Source organism: Leptopilina heterotoma, unplaced genomic scaffold (assembly GCF_015476425.1).
Source record: "Leptopilina heterotoma isolate Lh14 unplaced genomic scaffold, ASM1547642v1 Lhet_33, whole genome shotgun sequence".
In the NCBI taxonomy this organism is placed as follows: Eukaryota; Metazoa; Arthropoda; class Insecta; order Hymenoptera; family Figitidae; genus Leptopilina; species Leptopilina heterotoma.
Genome location: NW_025111022.1, coordinates 924,920 through 944,416, shown reverse-complemented (window position 1 = coordinate 944,416; position 19,497 = coordinate 924,920). Strand labels below are relative to the sequence as shown.

Here is a 19,497-nt window from a genome sequence, read left to right as displayed (position 1 = left end):
AATTCAAAAGAAGTATTAACTTTTTAGACGTTCTTATAATTAATGACAAAAACAAGTTCATAACTGATTGGTGTAAAAAGCCTATAATACATTCTCTGGACGCACTATTAACAACAACTCCAAACACCCTTTCAACCTAAAAATTGACATAATAGTATACAATCTAATCGATAGAGCTATAAAAATTTTACACAATAAATTCCACTCAAAAACATTGAATTCGTTAAAGATAGTTTATTAAAAAACAACAACACCTTAGATTTTATAAACAGATATACCGCGGAAACGACGTGGACGTTTCCATTTGGATGATATATTTTACAAGAAAATTGGTAGTTTTGTATAACTAAATTAGTAGTTATAATTAATTGTAATGGGATTGTCCAACGTCAACGAACCTAAAGTATTATCAGAAAGGATTATTCTTGGAGTGCTGCTAGTGAGTTGCATTGCTTACTCCAGCTACTTTTACTCAGTGATTCTGGACATCAGTTGGCGTCCACAATCGGAAATAGCAACACTCAAAGAATTGGTTAGCTCTGATCTGACACCTTTGACAACTCCATCAACAAAGCTGGTATTTTTGAAGAGTCCTCTATCTGTAATTAAAAAATTAGGCAAAAAGTCAGCTGTGCATCCTGATCACTGGAATTATTTTGACTACCTGGATTTCTTATCTAAGTATGAAAATGTGACCTGTATGATACCTGATGCTGAGAAACTAGTAAAGGATTTCCAATTGGTACGACAAAAAATTAACATGAAAGTACTTCCGCAAGTTTTGTCATCTTACTTGCAGCTTTGGACGACAAGATTTAATTTGCCATACACTGATCGTTTTGACGAAATAATTCTGCAAGCATTAGAATCAGGCTTAACATCCAAATTATTTGGCTATGACGTACCGAACCAGTATAATGTTCCATCTTCACTGGAGGAATTATCAAAGGAGAAATTGCTTCCACTGATTTTGGGAATTTTAGCTCTGGGATACAGAGCTAAAATAAATACAGAGATTGCAAGCATCGTTTTTATTGCTGAAATCCTAGGCAACATCAGTTGGTCGAAAATTTGGTAGTTTTGCATCAGTCGGTTGAACAGTATATTTTGGTAAGAAAAAATTTTAATTATTAAGCTGCAGAATTTATTACCATTATTTGAAATTTAGAATCTCAAAGAAATAAAGCATTCCTTAAAGGGAATGTTGTTGAGCAAATCGAAAATTGAACTTCAGATACGTGTAGGTTAAGGACATTGAATAATTACAGGAATAATATATTCTTAGAAAAACTGTGAGCTATTAATTGAAATAATAAAGTTTCACTCTTTCAATTATAGTAGATATTTTTTACTCTAAGATTGGTACTATAAATTAGTAGTTCTTATTCATTCTTGTTATCTAACAATTTTATAAATTATTAATACATTAAACAATAGTCAGTATTCTTTCAAAATTATTGTTAAATAATTTTTTAATTTTTAATCATATTTTTAATAATTATCATATAAAGTTTGATATAATATACAATTAGAAATTAAATTGCACGATTCCAGGAAACAAACTGTGAAAAAGTTTAGTAAATATCAACATTTATTTGTTTTAAATTGATACTTTGAAAGTAGTACAATACCAAAAAAATTCGCCAAAGCATAAGGATTCTAAAAACTTGAGAAATTATTTATGTAACGCATGAAGCATAATTTCTGGTTCAATATTTCTAAGGACATAGGAGACTCACAGGAGTAAATCAATATACTAAACGTTATACAAAACGTATTTTCTCTGTTAAAATGATAATATCTAGGGAAAATGAAGAAAATTAAGGGGTGACATACAAAAATAGTTTTCAAAAGAAATATAGCAAAAGTCAAGTAAATTTCCACTCAAGAATGTGTAGTTTGCTTTAGTACTGCAAACTGGGAGGACACAACGAACTTCTCTTCTTGCAGACTTAAAGTTAAAATTTCTATAACGTTGTGACGAAGTGAATTTTCGATCTTGTCATTTAATTGCCGAAAATTCTGAATCGTCACGCCATCCGTCGGAAAAAGCCCCGAATCAACAGGCCCAGTTATCATGGTAATTAGAGAAAGCCAGTATCGCCGGCTGACCTACTAGAAGTAACGAAAGTGGGTCGCGCGGCTGGCTACCGGAGAAAGTGATAGATGGCGGGGCCAGTACTATTTTCGGAGAACGAGAAGAAGAAGATGAACCATGTGCGGAGAAATGCCGAGACAACAGGTGTCTAATACTTTCGCCGCCATAATGATTTTGATTTCCGCCGTGCAATACTGTCGAAGTTTTCACCGAGTGAATAAAATCGTTTTCCTGTAGTGAAATAACAATTGAGTGTGTCGAACTTAGTGTAGAGTGGAGTAGTATACTTCGAGTAAAAGGAGTAATAAAATTCATAGTGTGAGACTTGTAAATTGAGAGTGAAATAATAGTTTTTCTTTTGTGTCAACCTCCCTTTTTTCCCTTTGGATTAAGCCGAACATCCTTCGAGAAAACAACGCCGAAAAGCCGAGAGAAAGGAGGGAAACCAGGAAGCCGAAAAGGGAGTCATCACCGTGGGTGAGTCGTTTTGCCGATATTGTGCCAGTCGTGTCTCGTCGTTGGCATTTTCTGCTTGCCAATCATTCGAGCAGAATTCCCTCTGAGTGAGAGAGTAAACTCAGAGGAGTTAAATTTGTTGTTAGTCGAGCCGAGTAAAAGTTTATTAATTTAGCTTTAAAATTAATTGGCGCCTGACGGCGAAATTTATTAACTTAAATTTCAAATTATTATTTTTTTGTTGAAAGCGTCGGATTTTGCCTGACGTAAAGCAGAAACTTTTAACTTAAAATAAAATTAGTTAAATTCATACGTCACAAAATTTGGCGCCCAACGTGGGGCCAGGCTCGAACCGAGACACGACTATAAACATAAATTTGACATTGTGTTGTACCAAATTTTTGCCAGAATTCTGAACATTAAAATTGCCAAAGCCGACAAGTTCTTGTCAAAAGCCGAAAGTTCAGAATTCAATAGCCAAAAGCCGAAATTTTTGAATTTTATATATTTTTTTTGAGCCAAATATATTTTTTTTTGCCAAGAAAATTCAAAAATTAAGTTGCCGAATTGTTTGCCGATTTATTTTGCCAATGCCGAAATTTATTTATTCATAAATTATGAGTAAATTATTGTCGAAAACTGCGTAAAATAAAATTGTAGAGTGCCTTTGCCATTTAATTTGAAAATTTCTTTTCTTTTAAGACTGTAAAAATTTCCTGCCGTGATAAAAATTGAATTCAGCAATTTAAAAATTTTTTTTTGTCGAAAGCCAGTTCTGTGAGAAAAATCCGAGTAAAATTCCCAACAAACTCGTGCAAAATCAAAATTTTCCCCAAAAAAATTTATGCCGAGCACATGTTAGACCGGAAATAAAATTCGAATTAGTCACGTGACTGCAAATAGTGCGCCGGACGGTCGAGAGAAACGACGCGCCGGGAGATTTAAAAATTTCGACAGCCGAGAGAAAGTTTGCGCGCGCCAGGAAAAAGTGGCCCAGTAGTAGTAGTAATAGCGGCTACACAGAGAAAGAGAGAGAGAGAACGAGAAGAAGAGACAGAGGGAGAGTCGAGCCACCAGTCCGCCAGAAAATTAAAAATTTCAAAAGGGGGCCCTCGTTGAGTAGTCACGTCCTTGCTTTAAGACAGCACAGTGCCGTATATACAAATCGTGCACCCCCCCGAAAAAAAAAAAAATTTTCTTTACTTAGAAAATTTTTCTTTAAAAATATTTTTTTTAAAATGGCAAAGGCAATTGATGATATGCAGGACTACAAAAGACGCATGAGTGAATTAATTGAAGTACCGTGCGTAAGCCGAGCATGGGAAAAAATTAAAATCATGCAAGTTGGCCAGATAGTGACGAACTTACTGAGACACCAACTGTGTATCAGTGGTTCGCCACAAGTTTTGAAGGAGAGGCTACTACGAGCGGAAATGAGATTAGCACTAAACGACGGTAGCGACGTGCCATTTTGCGATCGGTATGACTTAGGAAATTCCGACAAAATCTTTTTGTTGGAAGCGTTTCCGGAGCCAGAAATGGAAAAATTTCCATTTGTGAATTATCGTCGGGGTGGCCAGATGTCATCGGCAGATGACGAAGATTCAGACAGCGGGGCAAGTCAAGTCATAGAGCGTATTAGTGCCAAGAAAAACATAGGAAGTGGGGAAAGTAAAACAAGGGACAGAGCATCGTACAGTAGGCACAGTCCGACCAGCGTAGCATCCGCCCCAAATTTTACACCCCCAACCCCAGTCATGACAACCGCCAGTATGACGACAGTTTCTCCCACCACTACCAGTGCTCAATTAAGTATGACAACGAGCACTGTCATGACATCGCCGCACACCATCACCTCAGCCACAATGGCTCCGAATGTCCAGAGCCTTCGAGATTCAGTCGCGCGTTTGGGTTTGTCACCCGAAATAAAAAAAATCATGGAGTACGCTGAGAAATTGGACCGTCAGTATTCGGGAGGGGGGTGGGAGCTACGACAAAGCCAATGTAGGGCTGAGGTTGCAGAGGGGCACCATCTGATTCACCACCAGCAATCGAGACTAGTGTCCCCTCAAAGAAATTCCCTCCTAGCCGAGACCTCACACTCACATCATACTAATGATAGAGTGAGGCCCACACCCGCCCCGAGAAGCCATTCTAGCCGAAATAGTGTGAGTGACGTTGATGTCACTCATCGTAGAGTGCCGAAAAATGGAGAGCCGATCACGGAATTTGAAAATAATGATAGCGCGAGTAGTAGAAGGGGTAAAAGAGACAAGGTAGAGAGACGAATCGAGTATGATGATAGCGAGGAGAACCGTGGAAGTGAAAAGTGTAGTTGCGAGAGTAGAAGCGAAAACCGAGTGAGTATAAAAAGCGAACGAAAAGAGAGAAAAACACGAAAGCCGAAGAAAGCCGCAAAGGAGAGCCGAAGATCAATCTTAGATGACTCTACGAGTGAGTCCGATTCTGAGAGTGATTTGAGTCAACGCCTAAGTAGTGGGGGAGGAAGCGAAAAAATTAAGCCCGGCCGGAGGTCAAAAGTGATCAAAACCCTTAAGGACTGGGACCTAAAATTCTTTGGAGATGAAGACGATGCCGAAGAATTTCTGGAGAGACTGGAAGACTGTAGAGCCAACTCAGGTTTCTCAGATCAAGAGATCTTACAAGTACTGCCGATAATCCTACAGAAATCCGCCAGTAGTTGGTTCAGGTCACTGCGCCGTGAAATAAGTTCTTGGAAGTCATTCCAAAGAGCCTTTAAAAATGAGTATTTGGTTGTGGTCGACGATGATGATGTCATAGACGAATTAAGAGCCAGGACTCAGGGCAAGGGAGAGAAAATTTCCCCATACCTGACGAGTCTCCGACTAATATTAGGTCATATGAAACGACCTTTGAGCCAGAAACAACAAATCAAGGTGGCTTACAAAGGCCTGACTCCAGCCTACAGACGCCAACTGGAGAGACTGCAGTTCGAGTCATTGAGCCAGATGGAGAAGATCCTAAGGAACTACGAGAAGGCAAAGGACTTGGACGAAAGATACGCCCCGCCCCCACCTAAGGAAAAGATGCGTTTTCCGTCAGCGGCCGTAAAAGAAAAGAAGAATGGTCACAAACACGTAAAGAGCGAAAAAGTGGCCGCTTTGGAGAAAGAGCCTGAGTCGAGTGAAAGCGATCACTCCACTAAAGCCGAGAAGCCGAAGAAAAAGAAGAAGAAGAGTAAGAAAAGTAAGAAAGAAAACAGTAAACCAGAAGAAGAGAACGTCGAAGCCATTAGTCCAGCAACACCAAGCCAGAAGCCAGCAATGGCCCAGGGCCAAGTTGCCAGTACTACGCCACCCCAAGCAATGCAAATGCCAATGCAATTTGCCTACCCAATGATTTACCCAGGGATGTTTCCGCCTGAAATGAAACCAAATTACCCCAGGCCAAATGGCCCTAAAGGACCCAAACCGGGGCAAAATGGTACACAAACCCCAAATACCCCTAAAGAATTCGTTGGGGCATGTTTTCACTGTCAAACTACAGGACATCGAGCCAGAGATTGCCCTCAGAGAACTTGTTTTTCTTGCCAGCAACAAGGGCATTATTCAAATCAATGCCCTCTGAAGCCAGCCCAAACAGAAGCGTGTTTGGTATGTAAGAGGCCAGGATGCAATTTCCTAAATTGTCCAAATTGTGTGTCAGTCAGAGCCGCTTTGGGAAACGGTGTGTGGGGGGCACAGAGCAGTCCTGTACCCCCCTCAAACCCAACAGGACAGTAAATAATACTGTTGAGGGATGTAAAGCCGAATTACGTGAGCCGAATATAGTAGAGTGTAAAGCCGAATTACGTGAGCCGAATATAGTAGAGTGTAAAGCCGAATTACGTGAGCCGAATATAGTAGAGTGTAAAGCCGAATTACGTGAGCCGAGTATAGTAGAGTGTAGAGCCGAATTTCGTGAGCCGAGTGTCGTAAAGACAAGAGCCGAATTACGGGAGCCGTGTGTAGTAGAAAGGAGAGCCGAGATAGTTGAGCCATGTAGAGTAGAGATAAATAGCGAGTATAGAGATAGATTTACGCCCAGTTGTAGTTGGGTAAAAACTGAGAGAGAAGTAGAATTAGAAATAGAAATGAAAGTTAAGAAAAAGTTAGAGCCAGTCATAGGTAGGGACGATTTGACAGAGGACAACGCGTTCAAATTCGTGCCAGAATTTAAACAAGAGCGATCAAGTGAGGAGAGCTCACTCCACCGAAACGAAGCAGAGAAGATGGCCAAAGAGTGTGGGACAAAAGGTACGGATGAGATCCCGGTACCTATAGTCCAGGGGAGGGGAGAGGCTGTGAGAGTCACAGCTGACCCGAACCTAAGTAATGAGGAGGACATCGACGGATCTAGGACGGAGAATAGATACTTCTTCGACATGTCTATCGGCGACCATCATTACGAGGCACTTTTCGATCCTGGTGCTATGATTTCAGTAATCACCACCAGAGTAGCAGAGCCTTTCAAAAGCCGAATTCAGCCGTGTGGTACAGTTGTGAGGAGTGCAACAGGAGGTATCACCGAAACAGCCGGACTTCTGGACCTTAACATCGTAGTCGACGGATTTGCCCAGAAATTCGCAGTAAAAGTCATGAAGACTTTGACACAAGACATCATCTTGGGCATCGACTTCTGTAAGGCCTGGGACATGGAAGTGAAGCTGAAAGAAGGAGTATGGAGAGTATTCAATGGAGAATGGCACGAGTTTGGGCCGAAAGAAAAAGACGGGAACGAAAATTTAATATTCGCCGAATGTGCCGGTATTTCTGCGCTCGACGACGAGCAGAAGAGCATCATCCAGGCCATTGTAGACAAGTGGGTGTTGCCAGAATCGGAAGAACACGGAATGACAGACCTGACGGAACATCATATACGTGTTACGGACGAAACGCCAGTACAACATGGAATAAGACGGATGTCGCCAGCCATGTTGACTTGGGCCCAAGGTAATGCCGCAAAGTTGTACAAGCTTGGGATCATTGAGCCATCAGCCAGCCGTTGGAGAAGTGCGCCAGTAATCACGAGAAGAGGAGAGAACGATTTTCGACAGTGCAACGACTATAGAGATGTCAACAAAGTTACAATCAAAGATGGGTATCCATTGCCATCCATTGATTATATTTTAGACAAGCTCCGAAAAGCCAGATATTTGTCGAAGGTAGATCTCAAACTGGCATATCACCAAATACCAATGGCCGAAGAGAGCAAGAAATACACTGCTTTCGCCATACCTGGGTCAGGACTATGGCAGTTTCGCCGAATGCCATTTGGACTTATGAACGCGCCGATGACGTTCCAACGTCTAATCGACGCATTGCTTGGGCCGAAAGTAGAACCGCATATCTTTGGGTACCTGGACGACATCATAGTAGTCACAGACACTTTTGAAGAACATGCTAAGTGGTTAGAGTTCGTCCTCAAGGAGTTGAACAAAGCGAAGTTAATAGTGAACCCAGATAAGTGTGAGTTCGGGTGTTCCGAAGTAACTTATCTGGGTTACTTATTGGACAGAGAGGGTCTGAGGCCAGATCCGAATAAAACAGAGCCGGTGAGAAACTATCCAGAGCCGAAGAACGTAAGACAACTCAGACGTTTCTTAGGCATGGTCGGGTGGTATTCCCGTTTTATTCCAAACGACAGCGAAATTAAAATACCATTGCTGAAGTTGCTACACAAAGGCCGAACGTGGGAGTGGGAGGAAGAGCAACAAGAAGCTTTTGAACAGCTCAAACAGAAGCTGACATCTGCGCCAGTCTTAGCCCGACCTGACTTCACGAAGAAGTTCACAATTCAGTGTGACGCCAGCAACTATGCCATTGGAGCCGTACTAACGCAAGAGTTTGAAGACGGAGAGCATCCGATAGTCTACATCAGCCGAGTCTTAACGGAGCCAGAGAAAAACTATAGTGTGACAGAAAAGGAGTGTCTGTCATTACTGTGGTCGATCAAAAAGTTCAGGCCGTACATCGAGGGGTACAAATTCCATGTGATCACGGACCACAGTGCCCTAAAATGGCTCAGGAACTTGAAAGATCCTACAGGCCGATTAGCCAGATGGGCCCTAGAAATGCAACAGTGGGACTTCGACATAGTTCACAGAAGAGGTGCACAACATCATGTCCCAGATGCATTGTCCAGGTTACAGGAGGAAGAAGAAGAGTCAATAGCCGCGTTTGAATCCATTGAGGATCAGTGGTACCTCAAACGCCGAGAGCTGGTGAACCAACACCCTCAGAGGTTCCCAGGGTGGATCGTTGAGAACGAGAACCTATATCGTCACAGAAGTGACCCACTTTTACTGCCGATAAACGGAGATGAGGATGGCTGGAAACTGGTGGTGCCAAAAGAGTACAGAGCCCGAGTGATGGAAGATGGCCACGCCCAAGCATCAGCCGGACACTTAGGGATTGAGAAAACTTACGATCGGATAGCACGAGAATACTATTGGCCAGGCATATGGAACGATATACACCACTATGTGACGCATTGCCTCCAGTGTCAACTGCATAAAGTATCTCAAACTGGACCAGTCGGACTGATGGGCCAGAGGATCGTCGAGAGACCGTGGGCCGTAGTAGCTGCCGATACGATGGAGTTTCCACCGAGTAAGAGCCAGTGCAAGTACTTGGTGGTGTTCCAGGACTTGTTCTCGAGGTGGATTGAGGTGAAGCCACTGAGGTCAGCTGATGGGAAGTCGGTAGCCAAAGCACTCGAAGAGTTGGTCCTATTCAGATGGGAAACGCCAGAGTACTTACTGACTGACAACGGTAAGGAGTTTGACAACAAATTTCTAAAGTCCACCCTTGAGGAATATGGAGTCAAACACATTACGACCCCTCCTTACCATCCACAAGCCAACCCAGTCGAAAGAAGCAACAGGACCCTTAAAACAATGATCTCCACTTTCATTGGTACTGATCATAGGAACTGGGATCTTCATGTGCACGAGTTCCGCCACGCCGTGAACACAGCCACCCAAGCGGCAACGAAAACATCTCCAGCGTTCCTGAACTATGGAAGGCACCCGAAACCAGTAAAGAGCCTGCGAAGAGAAATAGAGAAAAGGAGAGAAGTAGTTAGGATAGAGCCGGAGAACTGGGTAGACCGAATTAAGAGATTAGACGCGTTAAGGGACATGGTAGCCAGACATATTGATAAAGAACGGGCGAGACAAACCAAGTATTACGACAAAGGTAGGAGAGAAGTAACTTTCAAAGTAGGAGACTTAGTGTTGCGAAAAAGCCATAAATTGTCCAGTGGGGCACAAAAGTTCGCGACCAAATTAGCGCCGAAATACGAAGGTCCATATGAGATCATTGAGGTCCTATCGCCAACTGTTTTCATCTTACGAGATGAACAGAGCCGCCGAGTACCTAAAGTCCACATAACAGACCTGAAACCTTACTTACCTGTCTAAAATGTGGAAAATAGTATGTCCCCTTTTGCATAATTAAATTCGTTTTTAGATCGAAAGGAGAGCCGAAAGTGGAAAGGTCGTGCCGAAAGAGAGAAAGAGAGGAGAGTCATGCCATATATGCCGCAAGGAAGCCGTCGTTCCAGAGAAAGAGGTGGTCGAAAATTGGAGGAACTGGGAAAGGAAAGCGCCAGGATGGAGAGACGAGGACGTCCTCAATCCAAACACCGCCCTTTCCCCGAATTTGCCATCGAAGGACATCAATTGGAAAGACCCTCATACTTGTCGTTCCCAATTACTGAGGAGGGAAATCAAGAACCACTAAGGGCACAACAAATCGTGGAAGAGGGTGAGCCGAGAGAGGAAATTAGACCGAGGAGAGCCGAAGCAGAAAGCGAAGAAGGAGCAGTAGGAGGCCTACTCGAACCAATAACCATGTCGAGTGACTGGGCCGATTTGAGCGCCCTAGAAAAAGCCACTGAGAAACCAATAAAAGGGTGTAGACCAGATGGCGCAGAGATAGTGGTGCCTTATCGCTGGCCAGCCGATAGACGACCAGGTGAAAGCAACGAGGAGTATGAGAGCCGGTTGGCTGAGTTTGAATTAGACCGTTTCCTACGTCTCCAAGAGCCACTAACGTCTGTGTCGTTGGAAAGAATGCGGGCCAGTCAACGAAGAGCCATTGAAGAACGAAAGCGCCCGGTGCTCCGAAAGGAAGACATGGAGAGTGGGGAGCCTGTGCAGAGGGCACAACGATCACACTCGCCCCATCCTGGACCACCGGTCAGGCGCGTCGAGGAGACCGGCGCAAGGCGCAAGGAGCCCAGAAGAGAAAGACGTGGAGAAAATAGTCAAGAAGACACCAGTGGTTGGAAACCGAGGAAAAACGGGGTCATCTTTAGTGGTCTGAAGGAGATCCCAACAATCGAAGGTTTAGACCCACCCCCCTATTGTTGCTTTAACTGCTGGAGGCGAGGACATAGGGCGGCGGATTGCAAATACCCTATTCTTCATATCTATTGCCGAAACTGTGGACGTCGAAACACCGAAATGACGGACTGCCCAAGATGCGCGGAAGCATACTGCCGTTTTAAGGGTATCCCCTATTACGTGGAAGAAGATGTAGAGGATATTGGGACCGATGAGCCAGAAGGAGAAGACATCGAGTCAACAAACGAGGCCAACATGCCGAACGAGGATGACAAACTGGTGGAAGGAGACACCCAAGAACCAGTAATGGAGGAAAAGGGACTGTTAGAGCCAAAGGAGGGCAATGAACCAGAAGGCCCAAAGTCTCAGTCAACGAGTGTGGAAGAAAAGGAAGACGAGGACCTAGTGGAGAAAATCATGGCCATCACAAAGGCTCTAGCCGGTCTCCCAGCGTCAACGGTCGACTTGGCCATTAGACAATTGTTGGAGGAGAGGAAGGCAAAGAAAAAGAAAGAATAGGAAAGCAAATAGAGCCGAACGAGAAAGGAGGAGAGCCGAACGAGAAAGAAATAGAGCCGAACGAGAAAGGAGGAGAGCCGAACAAGAAAGAAATAGAGCCGAACGAGAAAGGAGGAGAGCCGAACGAGAAAAGAGGAGAGCCGAACGAGAAAGGAGAAGAGCCGAACGAGAAAGGAGGAGAGCCGAATGAGAAAGGAGTAGAGCCGAACGAGAGAGGAGGAGAGCCGAATAAGAAAAGAGAAGAGCCGAACAAACTAGAAAAGCCAGTTTTCAGGATCATCAGATGATGACAGTCCTATATAAAATAGTACCGGTCATGGGGAGGGGATTGTGACGAAGTGAATTTTCGATCTTGTCATTTAATTGCCGAAAATTCTGAATCGTCACGCCATCCGTCGGAAAAAGCCCCGAATCAACAGGCCCAGTTATCATGGTAATTAGAGAAAGCCAGTATCGCCGGCTGACCTACTAGAAGTAACGAAAGTGGGTCGCGCGGCTGGCTACCGGAGAAAGTGATAGATGGCGGGGCCAGTACTATTTTCGGAGAACGAGAAGAAGAAGATGAACCATGTGCGGAGAAATGCCGAGACAACAGGTGTCTAATACTTTCGCCGCCATAATGATTTTGATTTCCGCCGTGCAATACTGTCGAAGTTTTCACCGAGTGAATAAAATCGTTTTCCTGTAGTGAAATAACAATTGAGTGTGTCGAACTTAGTGTAGAGTGGAGTAGTATACTTCGAGTAAAAGGAGTAATAAAATTCATAGTGTGAGACTTGTAAATTGAGAGTGAAATAATAGTTTTTCTTTTGTGTCAACCTCCCTTTTTTCCCTTTGGATTAAGCCGAACATCCTTCGAGAAAACAACGCCGAAAAGCCGAGAGAAAGGAGGGAAACCAGGAAGCCGAAAAGGGAGTCATCACCGTGGGTGAGTCGTTTTGCCGATATTGTGCCAGTCGTGTCTCGTCGTTGGCATTTTCTGCTTGCCAATCATTCGAGCAGAATTCCCTCTGAGTGAGAGAGTAAACTCAGAGGAGTTAAATTTGTTGTTAGTCGAGCCGAGTAAAAGTTTATTAATTTAGCTTTAAAATTAATTGGCGCCTGACGGCGAAATTTATTAACTTAAATTTCAAATTATTATTTTTTTGTTGAAAGCGTCGGATTTTGCCTGACGTAAAGCAGAAACTTTTAACTTAAAATAAAATTAGTTAAATTCATACGTCACAACGTTTAATAACTTCTAATATGAAGTTCTTAAAGTACAGTTTGTTTTTGATAATTATTGGAACTGTTAAACTAACAGATCCGTCTAAAAATGATTACCTAAGTAGATTCACAAACTATCTGCAGAAAGAGTCGAAATTGTATCAGGTAATTTAGAATCAATAAATAATTTTAATCTTCTATAAGTATGTGAAACTAGAATCACCGCCAATCTATAGTACTGGCAGTTTTATTTGTGATTTTAAAATTTTCGATTTTTTGCAAAAATCATTGCAGGGTCAAATTTTCTCAAAAAAATCAAAGTTGGTCATGGGTCTTTCAATTTTTGTGAAACTTGGTATAAAGGTAGTGTTTTATGACAAAAGATTTTAGGAAAAAAAGATTATTAAAAATTTTCAAAATTGTGGATTTTACCGGGTATTAGACATTAAAACACATTGTTTTAGCGAATAACTTTTATCCATTTAGTTAGATTTTGTTTATATTTTAGGTAATAATAGTTGATTTATCGAACAATTTAAAGTGCAATAATAAAGAAAAAAAAATCCAAAATTTGCCCGGAAAAAAAGTCAAAAAAAATTTTAATTTCATTTTTTCGGGCATAAGCACTCCTTCGATTTTTTGTAACTATAATATTTGGATTCGTTATCTTCTCAAAAATTTTTTGCAAAAAAAAATCCCTGGAGACTTTAAAACTAACCGAAATATCGACTTTTTGTCTCGAGGTGCACAGATATCGATCTCGCGTAAATGCACGCCTGAGATGTGCACCACACGTTTTTAAGCGTGGATTTTCGCATTCTAATATTTTTTTGTTAATTTTTAGTAAAAAAGGAATTTTTAAAAATTAAGTTTTGCCATTATAAACTTGTTCTTAAACAATTTTGAATCTCAAAATGTGTATGTAATATATAAGGGGCTTTTCTCAAGTGTACCATTGACAAAATTGCAAGTTGTTAGATCGGGCTAATATTTTCAAAGTATTTAGAGCTATGAATGAGTACTTAAAGCCACTAAGTAATTATGAAATTTTATACAAAATTGTAGGGGGGAAGGGGTTGAAGATTTTGGATAAGTATAAACAGTGAGTTTTATAAAAAATTATAGCTTTTATATAATAAAGAAAAAAAATTGTGACCTATATGTTTTGGAGAAGATAACGAATCTAAATATTATAGTTACAAAAAATAGAAGGGGTGCTTATGCCCGAAAAAATGAAATTAAAATTTTTTTTGACTTTTTTCCGGGCAAATTTTGGATTTTTTTTTCTTTATTATTGCACTTTAAATTGTTCGATAAATCCACTATTATTACCTAAAATGTAAACAATATCTAACTAAATGGATAAAAGTTACTCGTTTTTTTAAAAAAATGTGTTTTTATGTTTAATACCCGGTAAAATCCACAATTTTGAAAATTTTTAAAAATCTTTTTTTCCTAAAATCTTTTGTCATAAAACACTACCTTTATACCAAGTTTCACAAAAATTGAAAGACCCATGACCAACTTTGATTTTTTTGAGAAAATTTGACCCTGCTTTACTGTATGCAGATTAAAATGGTTAAGTTTAACTTAACCAAGTTTTTAAATATTTTGTAAGATGATTTTGATATTTTGACGCGTAAACAAATTTTTTCAAACACAAATTTATAAAAAGAGATTTACATTTTTTTTTTATTTTTCTGTTACATTAGCATATCGTGTGTATTCTCTTTTATTAGATCTTTTTCTATTATTTTCAAAGAATATGATATTTTTATTGATATTTTGATTATTATATTTGAAGCTACTTTTAACTCTCACATGCTCGAGTTGAGACAAAGCATATTTATCATATTTTCTACTTAAGAAAATATTATTATAATTATAATTTATTTGCAATATTTTGTATTATAAATATTTCGGTGAATATTATAACGACCTCCAGCACTTGTAGGTTAAGGACATTACATAATTACAGGAATAGATCGATACTTTAAATATTGTACAAAGTGTAGTTTCACAATCAAGTCGACCATCTACGAAATTAGATCTAAAATACAGAAATAAGAAAGAAAAAATTTCAGTAAATTTTCACTCAGAGAAGTGCCTTGATATTGTAAAGGCGGAACATTCTCTTTCTTTCTAGTTATAATTTTATTAACTTTTGATATGAAGTTCTTAAAGTACTGTTTGTTTTTAATAATTATTATTGAGTCTGGCAATCTAAAAGATCTGCCTAAAAATAATTACCTAAGAGGATTAGCAGACTATCTGCAGAAAGAGTCGAAATTGTATCAGGTATTTTAGAAGAAGAAAATAATTTAAGTCTTTTACTAGTTTATAAAAAACCATTGCCATTAACATTGTTGATACAATTTTATAACTGTAATCATTTCATGAACACAATACTTCATCTATAAAGATGTAAATGAATAAAACTCTAACACTAACTGATGTTTGCCTATGCTAAGTCACTCATAATAAGCAACCACAGTGAAAATGTTTGCTGAGGCATCAGATAAATTTCCTACATTAGCCAACATCAGCTAAATTTTTAATACATTTGCTCTGACAACAATCATTTAAAACATATTTTTATTCTGCTTATTAAATATTATTATTTCTTTATTAGGTAATGTTTGTCGTTGGCGATCACATGATGAATTATTCAAGTTCAAGAGTAAATCCTCTCGTACGAGAAGTTGGCAAGCACTTTCCAACCTTGTGCATCAGTTTGTCTTCTTTTCGGTATCAATTCATCGAGACTAACTACTCGTCGGCTCTACAAAATCCCAGAAGAACGACATTGTTTATTCTATTTCTCAGCGGAAAATTGAATGAGAATAGGATTCAAGTAACAACTGTAGGTAATCAACTGCATCATCTGTCAAGAGGACGTCCACATCCGAAATGTTTGATCAACCTTTTTCCACAAAGCAATTCTTCTTCAATAAAGAAATTGCTTCAATCTTTCTGGTCGAATGAATTTCTTGATATTGCTGTAATGACACAACTAAACGACAACCAGGAATTCTTATCAGGCGACAAATTGAATCAATCGATTTTGCATCAGACGAATCGTTTTGCAGGAACCTATACCGCTCAAAGAATAACAAATGCCACTGAATGGTTTCCAAACAAACTGAGAAATCTACATGGGTATGCGCTAAAATTTCTGCACCTTCGACCTAAGAATGATAAACTAACTCAATTAGAGATTGCAATATCTAAAAGATTTTGCAAACTTTTTTCCAAAGTTATGAATTGCAACTACAAAATGCATTTTGTGGAAATCTCAAGAAAATTCAATATTCAAAAATATTTTAAGCATTACAGATTGGAAATGACTGTAACACCAGTTCAATACTTTCTTAAGGATGATAATTATGCTATCTTTATGAAAGACCGTGTTACAAGAATTGGTAATAAGAAAGCTGTAATTCCCAAAAATTCAAAAATAAGTAAGATCACAGTAATGTCTGAGGAATTAATTACCATGATGTGCGTAACCATCGGTACGATTGCCTTGCTTCGGATGACAGCCATCGTGCTGAAATTGAGTCGAAGAACATGGGAAACGTTTAATATCAGTCAAATTGTAATGGGATTGTCCAGCGTCAACGAACCTGAAGTATTATCAGAAAGGATTATTCTGGGAGTGCTGCTAGTGAGTTGCATTGCCTACTCCAGCTACTTTTACTCAGTAATTCTGGACATTAGTTGGCGTCCAGAATCGGAAATAACAACACTCAAAGAATTAGCTAGCTCTGATCTGACACCTATGACAGATGCAGTAACGAAGAAGCATTTGTTAATTAGTCCCATCTTGGAAATCCAAAGATTAGGCACAAAATCTATTGTGTATCCTGATCAATGGACTGATTTTGACTGCCTGGACTTCTTGTCTAAACATGAGAATGTGACCTGTTTGATACCTGAAGCTGAAAAATTATTGAAAATTTTCCAACAAAAAACGCAGAAAATGAACATGAAAGTACTTCCCGAAGTTTTGTCATCTTACTTCCAGATTTGGACGTCAAGATTTAGTTCACCATACATTGATAGCTTTAACGAAATAATTCTGAAAGCATCAGAATCAGGCTTAACATCCAAATTATTTGACTATGATGCATTGAACCAGTATAATGTCCCACCTGCACTAGAGGAATTATCAAAGGAAAAATTGCTTCCACTGGTTTGGAGAATTTTAGCTTTTGGATACACTCTTGCAAGCGTCGTTTTCATTGCCGAAATCCTAAGCATCATCAGTTGGTCGAAAATTCGCCAGTTTTGCGTTAGTCGATTTAACCGAATATTTTGGTAAGAAAAAATTTTGTTTTTCAATCTGTTGAACATATATTGTTTAAAATTAAGAATTTCAAAAAATGAAGTATTCCTTCAAGGGCATCCAGAATAAATTACTCAGAGAAAGTGGTTTCCCACGTGTCGTGTGTACTCTTTTTTATCATTCCTAAAAATTTGAACTTCAAGTATTTTATCTAAACAGATTGAGCTGTATTTGCGAAACTACTTTTTCTATCTGATGACTTTAAGTAGTAAGTTTATTTTTAATTATTATCAGCGTTTTTATAAAATTTTCAAATTTGTTATAATTTGTAAAATTAGAAAAAGTAAGCAAAAAATTCTTGAATTAGTAGATTTCACTACTTTTCAATCATTATTTTCCAACTAGATGAAAAATAGTTAAACGAATTACACACACGGAGAAAAAGGGATAACAATTAATTTGTTAAGAGAACAAAAAGAATTGTTGCAACAACAAATCAGATTTGTTAGTTCTATATTAACAATCCACTAGTAGATGTAACAATTCCTTTTTCTCCGTGCAGTCATGGTTGAATTAACTAAAAATGTAACAGTCTAGATGTATAATATGCAAAAAATTTATTCATTCATTAACAAATGAATTGAATGTATATTATACAAAATGTATAAAATGTGAAGTTTATTAATTTTTGTCATAATCTGTAGTTTGGAAAATAATCTATGGCGAATCAAAATAGTAAATTGTAATCATTTTACATTGTAACATAGATTTTCATATTATTCAGTGTTAATCTTAAATTGTCTCAAATTTTTGCAATATATAAAATTATAAATAAGGAAAAATTGCTACTAATTCTACTAATATTGCACTACAATTTCAGTAGAAAATTAAAAACTTGGAAAATAAATTTCAAAGTTAAATATTTTTTTGTTTAAAACCAACATAAAATTTAGCTGTGTAACTATAGTAAAAGTTTCTTTTAAAATCTGTTTTTCAAGTAAAAATGACAAATTATGCAAACGGATAAAAAGAGACCAAATACTTTTGTAAACATTCGAGAACAAATTTTTTACTGTATACAATTTGATGATTGTTAAAATTTGATATGTAACAAAAAAAAAGATAACAAAAATAAGACAGAAAGACTAAGGAAAAGATTATATTCGAAGATTAGCGCAAAATAGAAAAAATGGAGAAGAAAAAAAAAGACTTCCGAATTTGTGCGCCTTCGTTGAAATTACAAAAAGAAGAGAAAACAATTTTATAACCGCCAATAAATCCGGTTCAAAAGTACATTCGAAATGATGATGAAGCAGAAAATTAACAGCGCCACAGAAACAGTCAAGGATCAATAATATAGTAAAATAGATGAGATGCAATTCGTTTTCCTTTCTAGGCCGTCGATTGCAAATCATTCAATGATCTACTGACATGTAGCAGTTTTTCCAAGTCCGTTACGCACATTACTTACGAGGTGTTGTTGTCTCTTATGAGTTTGAGAAAAACACGATTGCATCTTCTTTCCGATCAATGATTGCAAAATTCCCGTCTGTCTTTCCCTACATATACCTAATGATTCCCATATTATGAGATCCGCATTTTCTAAATCAACCAACAATAATATCGGACTCGAGAATATTAAAAGAAAATATATACATAGATTGAGAATATTAGCATATATTGATATTCTTCTGAATTCTTTATAAATGCGCGAATGCCAATTTGCAAATCAATCGTTGATTTCTTTATACGTGCGGGTAATCTGCGTGAAAAAAAAGACAATCATCTTTCTTTTTTTTTGCATATAAAATCCAATCAATCATATGTATTGATTTTTATTTTGTAATTTTTTATTCAATGAAATAAGGAATTCATTTAAGGGGAGAAAAAAAAATTCTGTAATCAAATTAAGAGAAAGCTGCATAATAAAATTAAAAATAATTTTAAAAAAAATTTTTTTTTTGTAACCAAATTAAGAAAGAGCTACGTAATACAATTTAAACAAAAATAAAAATGAATAGAACAATAAATAAAAAAATAAAAACGAATAATAAAATAAAAAATTTAGAAAATTAAAAAAAAATATTTTTCGATACTTAAAAATTTCAAGGATTTTGCATTCGGCCTCAAAATAGAGGCGACAGGTGCCTCTCGCATTTACAAGTAAACAAATCATGGTCATTTCGAAATTGTCTAAAATCTCCTCTCCTTTTATCGTTTTATCATCATTGAAAATATTGACAATATTTTATTTACTACTTTATTGTTTCACGAAAAGAAAAATTTCTTTCTTTTATTGAAAACATTGATTTAGTAATCTTTGATTCTTTCGTGATTGAAAATTTTGTTTAATAATTGTGAAACAATTTGTGCACTCAATCTTTATAATTGTGTATAGTTGTGCCACATATATTACGATTTTGAAGGTCCTTGTAAAATTAATCATTTTTTCCATTAGTTCGAACAATATAATTTATTGTTCCCTATACATGAATAGGGGAAATTTCTATATGTTCGACTAATATTACAATATATATTCAAAATATATTCAACAGTTCT

At 38.2% G+C, this 19,497-nt stretch overlaps 1 protein-coding gene across 1 annotated transcript; it reads left to right on the top strand.

Moving 5' to 3' along the window:
* Nucleotides 1–2,038: 2,038 nt before the first annotated feature.
* On the top strand, nucleotides 2,039–12,523 carry LOC122505012. Its single transcript, XM_043616416.1, has 2 exons — nucleotides 2,039–2,575; nucleotides 10,048–12,523. Exon 2 carries the CDS (start codon nucleotides 10,107–10,109, stop codon nucleotides 11,442–11,444), a length of 1,338 nt encoding a protein of 445 aa, XP_043472351.1. The 5' UTR covers nucleotides 2,039–2,575; nucleotides 10,048–10,106; the 3' UTR covers nucleotides 11,445–12,523.
* Nucleotides 12,524–19,497: the final 6,974 nt, after the last annotated feature.